Source organism: Oratosquilla oratoria, chromosome 9 (genome assembly GCF_046742065.1).
Source record: "Oratosquilla oratoria isolate Oo_2021 chromosome 9, ASM4674206v1, whole genome shotgun sequence".
Lineage (NCBI taxonomy): Eukaryota > Metazoa > Arthropoda > Malacostraca > Stomatopoda > Squillidae > Oratosquilla > Oratosquilla oratoria.
Genome location: NC_134785.1, coordinates 58769733 through 58786885, shown reverse-complemented (window position 1 = coordinate 58786885; position 17153 = coordinate 58769733). Strand labels below are relative to the sequence as shown.

General features: G+C 39.4%; 1 protein-coding gene across 4 annotated transcripts in view; it reads left to right on the top strand.

The window, feature by feature from the left end:
• LOC143028460 (uncharacterized) overlaps positions 1-17153 on the top strand; it is a 95750-nt gene that overhangs the window by 71012 nt on the left and 7585 nt on the right. For all 4 annotated transcript variants that reach the window (XM_076190595.1, XM_076190594.1, XM_076190592.1 and 1 more), the window contains 7 exons: positions 1197-1388; positions 2091-2254; positions 5198-5363; positions 7576-7773; positions 8086-8397; positions 11501-11731; positions 14331-14411. In XM_076190595.1, coding sequence (XP_076046710.1) covers positions 1197-1388; positions 2091-2254; positions 5198-5363; positions 7576-7773; positions 8086-8397; positions 11501-11731; positions 14331-14411 — 1344 coding nt within the window. The remainder of the gene's footprint in view (positions 1-1196; positions 1389-2090; positions 2255-5197; positions 5364-7575; positions 7774-8085; positions 8398-11500; positions 11732-14330; positions 14412-17153) is intronic.

Sequence of the window (17153 nt, the reverse complement as noted above, 5' to 3'; positions counted from 1 at the left end):
CTATTACATCAATGTTAACTGTAACAAATAGAGCTTACTTGAGAAAATACGTAACCTTGCAGCCAGATGCATTTGTTTACATTCGTGTGATCAACTGATACTTAGTGGTAAGCTGTCAATGACATAGATAATTAATTTCAAACATCACAACACCACAACATATTTCAATTTTCACTCCAAAGCCTGTATATTATGTTTATATGCTGTATTCATATCATGAGTGCATAAACATGGCTGACATGAGCAATTCCTGTGATGCCCATGGTGGTCACACTCGTATTACATATTATCACACTATTTCTACACATTTCAATATTATATTATGGGTATTTTCTTCTACAGGTACTAGTATTCTATCATCCCCATAGCACACATAACATACCTAATATCATAAAAACAGCAGATATAATCAAAGCCATATAAGATGCGTAGTAGCATGGGTATGATGGTGTATATCTATAGGCCTCATCTACGAGTCCTGGTTTGTTCTCTGGGTGGTATACGTAGAATTTGTTCAATTATCTCTCTGTGTTCATCTTGAGTTAGTATTATGCCCCGTTTCCCCAACAGCTAGGTAGGCCTGTCTTGAGTGGGGAGGAATTGAGTCTGCTAATTAGTGCCTCTTAGGTACAGCTCCCTGAAGGTTACAGATCCTCTGATATCAGACCCAAGTAATGAGTTTAATAGGGATAAGCCACCTCACCTCTGCAAGGCTACACAGACTCTTGCACTGGTGATCTATCAGCCCCCTGTGATGTGGTAGCAGTAATGGCTAATTGGTTAACCCCTTCCATACGGTCCCGCGCACGTAGGCGTCATGGGGAGCGAGTGTATTCGCGAGGCTGCCATATCGGCGTCTTGATTATATTTATTGTAGTCGCCCCTCCATAATGACATTCTTTCTAATTCTTTTGTAATCGCATTTTCTATGGTTATCAAAATTCACGGGTGAAGAGAGAACGATCGATATAAGCGGTGACTATATTTTATGATGCGAGTATTATTACGACACGTCGTACGGCTGGCAGTGGCTGCTGCCACTGAGATCTAAGTCCATGACGCCTACGTGTGCGGCACCGTATGGAAGGGGTTAAAATGGAAAATATACTTTTTATTTTACTCATAAGTTGAGAAGATAAGCTGGAGGAACATGATGCAAATTATTTTAGTAAACTAATTAAAACTATTTATTCCAGCCTTGCTCAGGATGTTTGGAAGGTGTGATTGATGTGCTTCCAGTGGCAGGAGCCTATTGTCTGGATGAACTCTACCTCAAGTGTTTGCGATGGATTGCTAAATACTTTGTTGTGATTCTTCCATCTCGGGGATTTGCAGCACTTCCGCCAGAATTACAAGATCGGTGTCTAAAGCAACTCATGGATGATATGGTGGGTTTGACTGGGTTTTTGTGTTTGTTATACATCCACCACTTTGTACACAGTGAAATGTTAGGTGCCCCATTTTTCTACTTATTGTATTCTAAGTTTACTTGTTACAATTCAGTTTTAAACTATGTAAACAACTGAAACCACTTTTCTGGTGAACCATTCTTCTTGTAAGTTACACAATATGAAGATTTTTTTTCTTCTTATGGTCAGAAGCAGTGTCACAAGACAGCACATCCACAGCAAGGCCACTTCATTAAATTGGTAACCCCCCCCTCACCGTCCCCTCATGCAGAAAAAGAGAAGACGGGGAGAAATCCCATCAGGCTGTGCAAATTTTTCTCACACATACTCCCTCACCCCCCATCCCTAACCCATTCCACCTCATGGACCACAACATCATCCATATAAAACCATTCTCCATTCACCCCCATCTTCTGTCCTCTCCCAACCCTCCTCAACAGACATTCCCCTCTTCCCCAAAGCCCCTTTTAACCCATCCATCCATCTCATCCTAGGTTGCCCCCTCATGTTTGTAAACTGTGAATATTTTATGCATAAGATAGGGAATGAGTAGAAATGGGTTTGACATGTGTGAATTCATATATTGGGGAGATGCATATGATTAGGGACTGATATAAAGGAATTAGAACCAAAATGTATTTTAATGAGTAAGGCTTAACTATATTTACTCTTAATTCACAGAGTGTGAGCACAGTTATTGATACAGTATTGGGGTGTGAGCGTGTTCTCTCCTCGCTTCCTCTTGTTCGATGGGCACAGCCAGTATTTGACATCACTGCACAACTCATGGAGGCAGCCACCTCATTCATTGCTTCCAACTTAAGTGCTGTCCTGGCTTCAGATAGGTAAGGCTGTGAAAACATTGGATTTTATTGAAATAAAAATTTATGTGTGAAATGTATGCCCAATTTTATATACTCAATTTTGCATGACATGAATATATATTATATATATATATATATATATATATATATATATATATATATATGCATATTTAAATACATATATATATATACATATATATATATATATATATAAGTACAGATATATATATACAGACAAATTAGGTGTCTAGATTAAGAAAGGGGTAAGTGCCACACCTCTTCAATATGGAAATATGGTTCTTAGAGCATACTTGATTGTAAGAGGCAAAATGGCTTATGCATGATGCCACATTTTTCCTTTTCTAATCATATATGTGGTGTGGAAGGCAGAGATGGAGGGAGTGAACTTGAGGGGATGACAGAGGGTGATATGGATGGATGGGTTGAAGTGGATGCTGAGCAAAAGGGGAATGTCTGTTGAGCATGGAAGGGAGAAGGCAGGAAATAGGGATGAGTGGTAAATGTGTATGGATGATACTGTTATGCAAGGAAGGGAGGGATGGGGGTAGGGGTGCTTATGTGTGAATGATATTTTGATGCAGCCTGATGGGATTTCTCCTTGTTCTCTCCTTTTCTGCATGAGGGGACAGAGGGAAGGGTTGCCAATAAACTGAAGTGGCCTTGCTGTGGATATACTGTGTCTTGCTGCATTGTGTTTGACCCAGGGCAGTTGGTGGATGCAGGGATGACCTGTCATCCATGAGGAGCTGAGATTGGAGGGATGGAAGAGAGTGAAATGGGTAGGAATAGGTACATGCCTATGACTTTGCTATCTCCCTTACAAGGGGAAAAAGCTCTCGGTTCCTTAGGAACCATGGATTTCTTAGGAGATGGGGTTCCATAGGAGCTGGGTTCCTTAGTACCCAGGGTTCCTTAAGAACCAAGATTCCTGAGGAGCCAGGGTTCCTTAGAAGGCCAGGGGTCCTTTGGGGCCAGGGTTCCTTTGGGGCAGATGTTCCTTAGGAGCTGGGGTTCCTTGGGAGCTGGGGTTCCTAAGAAGCCTGTGAATTCAGGGTTCCCATCCAGTTAATTCAGTATTGTGTAACTGTGTATTTCACTAACCTATATACCCATACAATACATCACACACACATGTGATCCACACAGAATCCAACAGAAAGTCTACAGCCACAGGTACCATTCAACTCACACTTAACCTAGACAATACCACCAATCTTTGCTGACCAGTACATTCCCCAAATCACACCAAACAACATGAGTGTAATGCCACAATAGTACAATCCTACCAATATGCCACAAATCTCCCACCACAGATATATCATTAACCATTCCTATATATCTACCCAACTACATAATCATAACTATATACCATACACCATGTCAAGACACATTCACTGATACTAACTAGATCCATTGTACTACAACTAACTCACAAACATTATTGTAGAAAGAGATAATGTAAACATCACCAGGCAACCTCACACAGAAATGCCAGTGCATGCACTTCTGCAAATAAATGTCAGTGATTGCATCACCATAGATGGACTCTCCTCATAGAGGGTTACAGCCCTGGACTAGGGACTTCTGACTCTATCCCAATCTCAATACTTCAACCACAACCCTCAGATATAAACCCCACAGAGAAAAGTCTCAAACGCCTGCCAAGAACCACACTAGCCCACCTAAGCTCAGGACACTATTTGTCATCAAGAAAGTATCAACACAGAATAGGCCTAGCCACAGATTCAAACTGCCCCAAATGCAGCTGCAATACAGAGGATACAGAATACCTCATTCTATGGTGTCCTACACAAATGATCCTCAGACAGCAACACAATATCTACTCTAACTGACTTATGGTCCCACTTAGTGGCTCTTGCTGGTGTCCTGAAGGCTGCTGATCCTGTGCAAGAGGAACCAAAGACAACAGATTGGTTGATTAATTTTAGGAATATACCAGGGGGTATTGGCTGCATGTTATTGTGGGGTTAAAAGCACTCACTAGCATGCAGCTGATACTTTAGGGTCTATAAGGGGCCGGAGCCTCATGTCATTTTGTCTGTGAAAGAGGAAATCTCTATCCACAGAGAAATGATGATACTTTATTACCTGCGGTGGGAGAAAAAAATACTCCCATCGAGTGTTCCTACATGAGTCATAAAAGGTGACAAAAATGGAGTGAGGATAGGACTAGGCATTCTTCTCTCTGTATCCCCAAAGAGGACATTCCTAAAAATAAAGAAACAAAGACATAAGAGGGTCTGGGAGGAGTTTACCACCCAAAATCCTAAGGTTTGGGTCTTGTAATATGCATGGATGTGGTACAGCTGAGAGTAAAAGGAAAGAGATAAGCACTATGTTTGTTAGAAGAAAGATGGATGTGTTGGCTTTGAGTGAAACTAAGTTGAAAGGGAGGGGCAAGTTTGAGTTTGGGAGTGTAGTTGGGAAGGTGTCAGGAGTGAAGAGAGGATAAGGGAGAGATATTTTGATGCAGCCCAAAGGGATTTCTCCCCATCTTTTCATTTTCTGCATAAGGGGATATAGAGGGAGGTTTGTCAGTTAAATGAAGCAGCCTTGCTGTGAATGTGCTGTGTCTTGTTACATTGCTTTTGACCCAGGGCTGTGGGCGAGATGCAAGGATGACCCGTCATCCAGGAGGAGCCAAGATAAGAGGAAGGGAGGGGGGTGAGTGGGAGTGGAGTATGTGGATATGGAAAGGGTGGAAGTGGATTTTATGCCTTTGTGTTTTGGCTACCTCCCTTGTAATGGGGAAATGGCCATTGGTATATGTATGTATGTATCTCTTGTGTATATGGTGAATTACCTCTACTACATAAGAGCACAAATTTTTTAATTGGGTGTTTGCTGTTTGAAGAATAGCTGGTTATTCTGAAAACATATAGTAATGCAAGTTAGAATAAGATAGAATGTTTCACCTTGTAGGTTTATAGCTGTAGGAAAAGGAAGTGGATGGAGTCTTGAGAACCTGGAAGACACAATGAAGGTTGCATGTGATCTTGTTCGACCTGACCAAGCTGTCCTGGCGCACATACAACTCACCAAGCTCCTTCAAATGGACCACGAAGATGGAGTACCAGAATTTTCAGAGGTACGTTGAGAGTTTTCTGTTTATATTATATAAGTTGGGGTGTTTTGGGTAGCCTATATGTAGACAATAATTGTTAATGCTGAGATGTTCAGACAGTATATTTTACACCAAATCTTATATGAGTGAATGGTTTAGACATTCAGCCAAAATGTAAGAATAATTAAATTATTATGAAATATTGGGTCTTTAAATGTACATGGTTTTCAGATCCTAGTAAAAGGGAAGAGATTGGTGGTTTGCTTTGAAAAGGAAAATGGATGTCTAGTATTAAGTTTAACAAAGTTGAAGGGGAAGGGCAAGTTTTGAAGTGTGGTTTTGGAAGTGATGAGGTGGTGAAGGGGGGAAGGGGTGGCTCTACTGGTAAGTGACAAGATAGGAAAGTGCATGGTAGAGTGAAGGGAATTGTCTTTAAGGTTAATGTGAGCAAAGGCAAAACTGTTTTTTTTTGTTTTTTTTTTCTTCTTCTTTTTTTCCCCAAGTGCAAATAGTCCTGGTAGGAAGAAAAATGAAGAGGAAAGAGCATTACAGTATCCAACAATAACACAGCATGCTCTCGCACAGCAATAATCACAACAGACAACAAGCAACAGACTCATAAATAATTTTGCATAGAAAAGCCATCTCACCCTTCACCCTGATGACATAAGAAAGCCTTGCTCACAGACCCAGACTACACACACTTCATGGACAGCCAGACAAAACATATAATTCATAACCATAAAAACTCATCTGCCTGTGGCCCTGAACATAAGTAATGGCCTCCTAAAGCACTTTGGACCCCATATACATGCACTCACCAACATTGCAAACTACTTTTATTCACGCAACACATCTGACATCTGGAAGCATGGAAAAAATATCACAATCCTCAAATCCAACAAAGACCCAACAGTTCCAGCATTGCACCACCCAATCACACTTCTGCACCCTCTCCAAAGTCATAGAAGGCCTCATACTACAACTCATCACACCACATAACCCCCATGGTGAATCACAACATGATTTTAGACCACTGCACCCCACAAACATTCTTCTGATAAACCTGACACAAAAAGTTTTTGATGGCATCAATTCAGATAAGTCCCTACACAGAACTCTTCTCATAACACTAGATGATAGTGGAGCTTTCAGTGCCATCCCCTATTCTCATTAAGACACCACAACACCCTACACTCCATGCAAGACAAAACCCTAAAAACAATTACTAGCTGCACAAATGCAACATCTACTGACCATTTACACCATGAAACAAAAGTCCTCAAAATCAAGGATCACCTTGATGTGAGAGGTACATACACACTTGCTGCAGCTTCCATGCAGTACACTACATAGCAGAACATAAGAAGAAACATCAAAACAACACCTAAATACCTATATCACACACAAATACTCTCTTCTCTTACTCTACACTCACCAGACACTAACCTCCAGAAGCATATCCATAATCAGATCGCTCACTGCTCCATCAACAAACTGGAAGACAAAATATTGCTGCATGCCAGACCCCCTGATATCTATCCCTCTGAATCATCACTCCCCTGAAAGGACAGAGTCCACTTGGCCAGACTGTTATGCAGCTACCATCAAGCCCTTCCAAGCTGCCAGAAGAGGCTAGATGATTGCATCACAGACAGCTGTCCAGAATGCAACACTTCACCCCATGCTATACAACACATTACAGAAGACTGCATTGTACATGTTCACACATGTCAACAACACAATATACACTCTATAAGGGATTTGTGGAAAAACTCCATTTCAGCTGTGGTGTTCTCAGGAGGGCAGAACTACTTGGCCAGATAGTCTCTGGAACAACAACAGCAATACATGAATTCAAATCTAAATATGGTAATTGGAAATCAAGAATGGTAGATTAAGTTAGAATTGTGCATGAATTTGAGGCTATGATGAATTGGAGAATAGGAGATGGGACCCAATAAGCATTGCTCTTTTCCTGTATACATCAATTAGGTAAATACAAAAAGGTAAGTACAGTGACAATGTGCCAAACAGTGGTCAGTTCTGGAAATAGCACCTCTTGTATGGTGTGGCCGTCTTTCCATCCACCATGTTCAGTATTTGGTACTTCAAAACTAAAAATTACATACATTTTGGTTGCTCCAGATTATGTCCATTGCTTCCATAACATGTTAAATAGGGGTATGTTGTCTCAAAGACTGAATATAATTTGTACTCTTTTACTTGCATTTAGGGTTTCCTTGGGTTTGTAGAGAAGCTACTGAACCAGGTGGAGAAGTTTATGATCCATAATGCTAACCGTGTAGCTGTCTGCCGCAAGTGGCCCCTTCTCTCCACTGAAACACAGCGTAGAATCAAAGATGCAGCCATGATTGTTGTTGAATTTAGCAAGCCTATTGCACCCAAACCAAGACTCACAAGTGGACCTAAGGTAAATCAGGATTTATTCATGATTATAGGTAGCATAGGAAATGGAATTTTTTTTGCAGAATTTGAGAAATAAATTTCATGTTGGTTTTGTAATACAAGTTTCAATACAGAAACTTAGGAATTTTTGTCTGAAGTACAAGCACCTAGAACTGTTTTAAGTTTTCATCCAGAGCTTTTAAATGAGTTACCTTAGAAATTGTTATCTATATTCTCACTTTTACCATTTAATCTTTTTAGTCTCGATATGTGTATTTAGTTATAATTATCTATTTTGATAGACATAATTTATCTTGAATATATGCTAATTTTCCAGGTGGTTGCTAGAAGTACAATGGGCAATGCATTCACTAAAGGCCGGCCTGATTCTACAAGGTTAAGTCGAAGTGCAAGTACAACTGCAGTACCTCCTTCTCATCGAACTCGCAGTGGTTCAAGGGGTCCTGTGGCCAGGGAACGAAGTGAAACTCCTCCAGCTTCCATCACCCGGACCATCACACCTCAACCCTCCTACCCTACCCCTCCACCAACAAGAGCCTCAACTCTCCGTGCACAGGCGAGATGTGCGACAGTGCAACGATCCCAGTCAGCCAGAACTGTCATGGAAAGGCCAAGAAAAATGAGGCATGTAAGTAGATAGTATCATTGACATACTTGATTAGAAATCCAAACTGGAAGCATACAATTTTTTTCAGTCATAGTGTTTATATATATAAATATATCAGTCAATCCATTGTCCATGATTTCTTGCTGGAAACCTACTCTTCCAAGGAACCCAGCTGCAATCACTATATTAGTTCAATGAAGAGCGGAATTGTGTAGAGTGAGTAAATGTAAGGCAGTATGAGATAACATGGTCTATATGCCTTGGGTTAGAAGCAATGCTGCAAGACACAGCACATCCACATCAAGGCCATTTCGTTTAATCGACTACCCACCTATCTGTCCCCTCGTGTAGTAACATTGGAGACAGGTGAGAAATCCCCTCAGGCTGCGTCAAAATATCATTCTCACATAACCACTCCCTAACTCCCCTTATCTTCCACCCATTCCCTTCCATTCATCACAATATCATCCATACACAACCATTCTTCACTCACCCCTATCTTCTGCCTATTCCCATCCTTCCCCAACAGACATCCCCTTCTTGCTCAGTGCCCCTTTTACCTTATCCCTCCATCTCATCCTTGGTTGATCCCTCATGTTCACCCCATCTACCAATAGTGAGAATTTTAAAAAAGAGGTAAATAACAAAATACAAGAAATGACTGAAAGAATTGAAGAAAACTTAGGTGAGGAAAGTATGCAAAAGATTGAGAAATGGAGTGAAAACAGAGAAAACAAAAAAAATTGCCTTTAAAGAAATAGTACAACAACAAATGCAGAAATATGCAAAAGATACAATCATTCAAGTAATTAAAGAAAAGGCAAATTGGGTTAGAGATACAGTGGATAGAAAAAATGTATAGCAGTATATGGACTAGGAAAAACATGGTCTGGTGAGGTACATTAGAGAAAAAGCAGAAAAAGGAACAATATAAATTCTAAAAGAAATACAAGATGGTGACCTGGAAGTAGAGGAAGATATGAAAGAAGTGTATAGAATGAGACAATATTCTAAGGAAAGAAATTGACCACTAAAGATAAAGATATAAAAGAGAAATTGACCACTAAAGATAAAGATATAAAAGAAGTGTAGCAGTGTCTTGCGACACTGCTTCTGACCCAGGGCGGTGGGCAGGGTGCAGGGATGACCCGTCATCCAGGAGGTGCTCAGATGAGAGGGAGGGTGGGAGGGGTGTGGAGTGTATGTAGGGATGAAATGGGTGGGAGTGTTTTTATGCCTTTCCCTTTTTGGCTACCTCCCTTGTAAGGGGGAAAAAGCCTTGGTATATGTATGTATGTATGTATAGAGTGTGACAATATTCTAAGGAAAGAAATCGACAACTAAAGATAAAACTAAGATCGCAAATGGTAGAAGAAGACATGTTAGAAAAAGGAAGTAAGCTACAACACTACAACAAGATACGGATAAAAAGAGAGATGAGTGTTGAGAAAATAGAAAAAGAGAAAATAAATAAAGGTGAAGCTAAGGAAAAAACACAAAGAGAACAGAGACTGAAAGCAAGGAGTTCTATATGAGGGTCATAGACATTAGGCTGCGAAAATGGTACATTAGCATGGGCAAAACAAAACAAAAAAACAAGATGGAGAAAGAAAAAAATTAAAAGTGGCCTATACTAACATTGACAGATTAATCTCAGGATTGAATGAACTAAATGATTACCTATCAGATGAAAAACCAGGCATAATGGGAATTGTGGAGATGAAATTAAGAGGTTCAGCACCACCTAATAGTGTTGGACATGGGTTATACAATTATTGGATTAAAAACAGAAACGAGAAACAGGGAGGAGGAATCATGTTCTTGGCCACGAAAATCTTGAATGTGATGAAGGTTACTAAGGGTAAAAACGATGTAGAAATGATAATGATAAAAGTTGAATATGAACCTGAAATTGTGGATAAATTTGAATACAAGACACCATTTGGAAAGAGTGACCACATACTAATAGAGGTTGAACTAAAGGAGGAAATATAGTGAGAAATAAGAAATACAAAATGGACTTTGGTAAACTTAAGAAATTCTCTCAAATTGCAAATTGGGACAAATTCTGCAATGAAGAGACATAAGTGGAAGAGAAATGGATGATTTTTATGGAAAATTATAATGAAGGAGTGAATAAATACATACCAAGACAGAAAGAGAAAATGGTGTACTTAAGTGCTGGTTCAACAGATGATAAAGTGAGGTGAAAGATAGAAGAGGTAAAGCTTGGAAAAGATGGAAAAAAAATACTGGATAGTGGGAAATGTATATTAACCATAGAAATGAATATCTAAAAGTGCATAGAGAGGAAAAAAGAAAATACAAAAAAGACATCATAGAAAAATGTAAAGATCAACCCAAACTATCCTATAGATATGTGAATGGTAAATCAAAAATAAACAGGAAGTGGTGAAACTATGCCATGATGATGTCTTAAATAGACGAAAACGTTCAGACTACGTTTCTTATTTACCAGTGTTTTTTTCTGCATATTATATTCACATGTCATTTGTGAAATACTGCAATATATATATATATATATATATATATATATATATATATATATATATATATATATATATATATATATATATACAGATGCTCCTCTACTTACGTTCATTCATTTTACGTTTTTTCAATTTTACATTTGAACTGACTGTGAAAAATTTGTTGTAAAAAAAATAATTTTTGAGAGAATTTTTGAGTTTAGCTCGCTCTCCGTAGTACTAGACGTTCAAACAATACTTACGCATGACACTGCGTCCATTGTTTACATGGCACAAACAACAGACTGAATGTGCCTTGCCTCCTCCTCCTCCTCCTCCTCCACCATCTCACTTTATGTTGCTTGAATTTAATTTATTTGAAATTAATGTTATTATTTTACAATGTTGTGTTTATAATTAATGATTTAGGGGTGTTTTATAAGATACGGTAATAGAATTTATGGATGTATAGTACAGTATGAATGGTCATACATTACTGGAACGTACAGTAACAACTTACGTTCATTTTCACATTACATTCAGCCATTCGGAATGTAACTAATACATAAGTTGAGGGGCATCTGTATATATATATATATAATGTATTTATATAAATAAAATTTTCTTCATTGTAGGGAAATGACACTTCGACGGATGAAGAATCACATTCATCAGGGAGACGACCTCCATCAGCTGCCAGTTGGTCAACAACTAGAGGGGCCACCTTTACTCGCCCATCATCTCGACCACAGCAGCAACAGCAGGCTGTTAGTAATAAGATTCCATCTCGACCACATACACCTGGCCCTGATGGGAAGGATCCCTTGCGATGGAGATCAGGAGCTCAGCGACCTGGGAGGCAGACGGTTAGTTACTTCTCAGGCTAGTAATAATTATACTTATTACTAGACTTGTTTATTTTATAGGAGTGAATAGAAATGCATCAAATTCATTCCAGAGAAAACATTTGTGATGGAGTACTGTTGCTTGTACAGTTATCCTTGGAGTGCAAGAAAGAATTGAATGAAACTTCCTTTTCCATGTGTACAGTCATGTCTTTAGGTCTTTTTATAAAGATATATAGTGATTATTTTTATATGTTTGTTTTATCATAGCTCTACATATTTGATTTCCGTAAAAAAGAAGAAAATCCAGAGTGCTTTGTATTTCATTGCTAATTGGTGGGACAGTGTGGAGAGTTCTATACCAAAGAGTGATGGTAGTGATGGATTAGAGATTTAAGGACATGTGTCCCTCAAAATAGAATGGCAATTTTTTTTTAGTTTTGATCTAGTTCTAAAAAAATTCTCTTAGAAAAGCTAATGGTTATGCCCATTCTCTGTGGAAGTTTGGTTGTCATTTGATATCTCTTTTTTTCCTTCACCAAAATAAATTTACAAATTGAATTCTGATGCCACTCCCCTATAGAAACCTCTGATTTTAATTAAGTGTTGATAGCTTGCCCCCTCTCATTTTTTTTCATGATTTTTCTTTTGTTTCCATGTGTCCAAACCATCCCAGTACTCTTTCATCAACCCTATCTCCCAACTCCCTTTCCATCCCCACTCTCCTCTTTACCTCATTTCTCACTCTATCCAGCCTAGTAACCCCTATCATACTTCTCAGGCACCTCATCTCAAACACATTCAAACTCCTCTCTTCATCTCTTATGTTCCATGTTTCTGCCCCATATAGTGCTGTCAGCACAAACACTCCTTCACACAATCTCCTCTTAGCATTCATTCTCAAATGTCTATTTCTCATTACACTTTTTAATCCCCCAAGGTATTTACTCGCCTCTCTCAATCTACATTCTACCTCCACCTCCACTCCCTTTCCCACCACATTTGCACCCAAGTATCTAATACTATCCACTTCCTCCAATCTCTCTTCCTTAATACTTGCTTCCAGTCTGCTGCCACTTTCTCCCCTTGTACATTTCATCACCTTACTTTTATCCACATTTATCTTCAATTTCCTTCTTTTGCACACCTTCCCAAACTCTGTCACTAACTTCCTCAATCCCTCCTCAGATCCTGCTACAAGTGCAGTGTCATCAGCAAACAACAACTGACTTATCTCCCACTTTTCTCCATTTCCTTTAACCATCTCCAATCCCCAACCCACTACCCTTGCATTTACCTCTCGCACCACCCCATCCATACATAATTCTAACACAAACTCTACTACTCTCATAAAAACTCTTGACTGCTCTTAACAGCTTTTCTTCTATCCCATACACTGCAATACCTCTCACACTGCCCTCCTGTCCACTCCATCATAAGCCATTTCCAAATCCATAAAGGCCCAAAAAACATCCTTACCTTTTCCTAAAGATTTCTCATATATCTGTCCCATTACAAAAATCTGATCCTCACAATCCCTACCTGTGCTAACCCACACTGTTCCTCACCAATTACTCCCTCTGTCCCTCTCCCAATTCTCTCAATCAAAACCCTCCCATAAGCCTTCCCAACTACACTTAACAAACTGATCCCACTGAAACTATTACACTCACACTTGTTCCCTTTTCCCTTGTAAAGTGGTACTATACAGGCACTCCTCCAGTCCTCCAGCACCCTACCCTCTCTTATTCAAACATTAAATAACCTCACCAGCCAGTCCACCATCATTTTACCTCCTTTTTTTTTTTAGACATTATGCTTGACACCCATTCAACCCAGATGCCTTAGCTGCTCTCATCATCTTAACAATTGCCTTCATTTCATCTTTCCTTATTTCTCCTCCACTTTCCTCACTCATTACTGTCATTTTCTCAGGACTTCCCACTGCAACCACCTTTCCCTCCATGTCCTCCCTCACATTCAGCAACTCCCCTAAACACTTTCCCCATCTCCCTCTTTCTGCTGTCTCTTCCATTATCATCTCTCCATCTGCACCTTTTACCTTTTCTTTTCTACTTGATTTGCCTCCTCTTCCTCTCTTAATTTCTTTCCAAAACAACTTTTTATTACTTTCAAAATTTTGTCATACTATTACCCCATTTCACATCTGCTCTTCTCTTTGCCTACTTTATCTTACACGTTACTTCTCTTTTCTTTTCTTTGTACCTCTCATATGATTCTCTCATCCTATTTTGTAACCAATCTGTGAATGCTCACTTCTCTTCTACAACCTTCTTTGCTTCCTCATCCCACCACTCACTACCCTTCCTTCTATTTCCTCCCATCCTCCTTGTTCTGCACACCATCTTTGCACACCTTGTGACTCTCTCCTTGAACCATCCCCATGTTCTCCAGTTTTAAAGTCCTTGTATTTACCAAAATTCCCTCAGGTTGTTTGGTGTTACTAATGATAGTTCAGTGCTACTTAGTAAGATTTTATTACAGCTACAAACTATAGATATGTCAGACTGAGTTTGGAATATACAGTGACAGGTGCTGCACTTACCCATTCAAGATGACTTTGTATTCATCCACCTTTATATCCACTTGTGTATTGCAGGCAAGTTCAGCTTCAGAAGAAGAATTGCCTCTCCGAAGATCTTCTACCACTGGACGAATACCGAGTGCATCTGCTACTAAGGTCCCTTTATTTATGTTTCTTTAAGATTGATTAATTTTATATTGAACATAAATAACTTAAGTTGTACATACATACATACATACATATACCTAGGCTTTTTCACCCTTACAAGGGAGGTAACCAAAAAGGAAAAGGCATAAAATCATTCCCACCCATTCCATCCCTAAATACACTCCACTCCCCTCCACCCTCCCTCTTCCCTCTTATCTTAGCACCTCCTGGATAACGGGTCATCCCTGCATCTTGTCCACTGCCCTGGGTCAGTAGATTTTAGTAATTACACAGAAGAATTGGACTAGATGTTATTATAAACTTCATAAAGATATGACACCTACATGATGGTATTGTGGTTTTGTTAGTATAACAGGACCAGAATATATTGTCATTCCCTAGACTGTCTGACCAACCAGTCCCATTTCCCTAAGGAATGTCATGGCTAAAATGGGGATTTTGCCACAAATCCTTTATAGAGTGTATAGTGTGTTGTTGGCATGTGTGATTGCATACAATGCAGTCTTCCATAATGTGTTGTACAGTATGGGGTGAAGTGTTAAATCGGGGGCAGTTGTCTGCAATACTCCAAATTGGCAAAAATTTGCACCATGAATCTCTGAAAAATACCAGGAGATGGAGGTAAGCCAAACAGTAAGCATTTATATTTAAATAATCTTTTATGAGTATTAATTATCCCGTCGCCACCTCCCATCTCCATCATCCCTTACAGCCTGTTTTAGCTATTGGCTTGCGAAATAATTAGACAAATTTTAGAAATTGTATTTAATGTCCCTATTGCAGAAAGGATTACGAAAAAATATTTCATATTCTGTTGATTCTAATGCAAAATTCGTATATTACGGCAAAATATTCAGGATTCCTTTGACCTTTTTTTTTATCATAATTTTTTTGCCAGCCTTGTGGATGGCATGTCCAGACTAGAATTGCCCCCCCCACCTAAATGTGCTGCCCCAGGGCACGCTTTGTAAATGACCCTTTTTATGGCACAAATTACATTTAAGGTTTTTAACCCCTTCTATACGGTGATGCTTACGTAGGCGTCATGAGGAGCAAGTGGGTACACGAGGATGCCGATGTCGGCGTCTCGATTATATTTATTGTAGTTGTACCTGCGTGACCCCCATACTCTGTAAACTGGCTTCATCATATTTTCTATGGTTATCAAAATTCACGGGTGAAAGAGAGAACGAGCAATACAGCGTTGACTTTATTTTTTATAATGCGAGTATTATGACGCAACATCGCACGTCTGGCGCGAGATTTTGGCCCGGAGTGAAGGGGTTAAACCAACAAAACCTACTATCATGTGAATATCCATAATGTCTACAAACTTTATTCACCAATTTAACCTCAGAATGTGACATTGTGGGCCCACTAACATAAGCCTTTTCCAAATTGTGAAATTTTTCCTGAAACTTTAACTAAAGTCATGTTCTTTAAATCTATATCCAAGGCTACTAAGTTTGAAAAATACAATTCATTTTCTGCTGTCATAAACAATTGGTCTCTCACTCTGGAATCAAACTGATCCAAATGTGCAATAATTTTTTTTTTTTCTGCACGTAATTCAATTACAGACTTGTCCTTCCTCTTTTTAGAACATAAGAACATAAACATAAGAAATAAAGGAGACTGCAAAAGACCATAAGGCCTACACTAGGCAGCTCCGTATCCATCACCACCTGTCGTCCCCATCCATAAAGTTGTCTAATCGTTTTTTAAAACAACTGATAGTTTCAGCGCTTACTACGTGGTTACTAAGTTTATTCCATTCATCGACCACCCTATTTGTAAACCAATTCTTGCCTATTACCTTCTTAAATCTAAATTTGTCCAGTTTATACCCATTACTGCGAGTCCTGCCCTGTTGTTTTATTATGATGACCTTGTTTGCATCACCCTTGTTATAGCCTTTGATCCACTTGAACACTTCTATTAGATCACCCCGCACTCTGCGTCTTTCCAGAGAGTGTAAGTTTAGGTGCCTAAGCCTCTCTTCGTAAGGCAAATTTCCGAGTCCTTGTATCATTTTGGTCATTCTTCTCTGTACTGATTCTAGTGAATTTATGTCCATTTTGTAGGACGGAGACCAAAACTGTACCGCATAGTCCAGGATGGGTCTAACTATTGCTAGATAGAGTTTAATAATTACCTCCGCACTTCTATTTGTTACCGTCCTAGCAATGAAGCCTAATGCTCTGTTTGCTTTATTTCTGGCGCTAATGCACTGCTTCCTGGTTTTAAGGTCCGGACTCACCAGAACTCCCAAGTCCCTCTCGCACTCAGATTTTTCTAAAAACGTGTCATCTAAGTTGTATCTATTTTCGGGGTTGTGTAGCCCTACGTTTAACACGCTACACTTAGAGATATTGAAGTTCATTTGCCATTTCACCGACCATGTTAACAGTTTATCAAGATCATCCTGCAGAATCTGGGCGTCTTCTCCTGACCTAATTAGGCGTCCTATTTTAGTGTCGTCCGCAAACTTACTAACATCACTATTTAACCCATCGTCTAAGTCGTTTATATACATAATGAACAATAAGGGACCCAAAACCGAGCCCTGGGGGACCCCGCTAGTAACATTGCCCCACCTAGATTTTATTCCATTTATGGTGACCCGCTGTTTTCTGTTACTAATCCAAGCTCTAATCCATTCTAACACTTTTCCTCCTATGCCATGGGCTTTGATTTTATTTAGTAGTCTCTGGTGTGGCACTTTGTCGA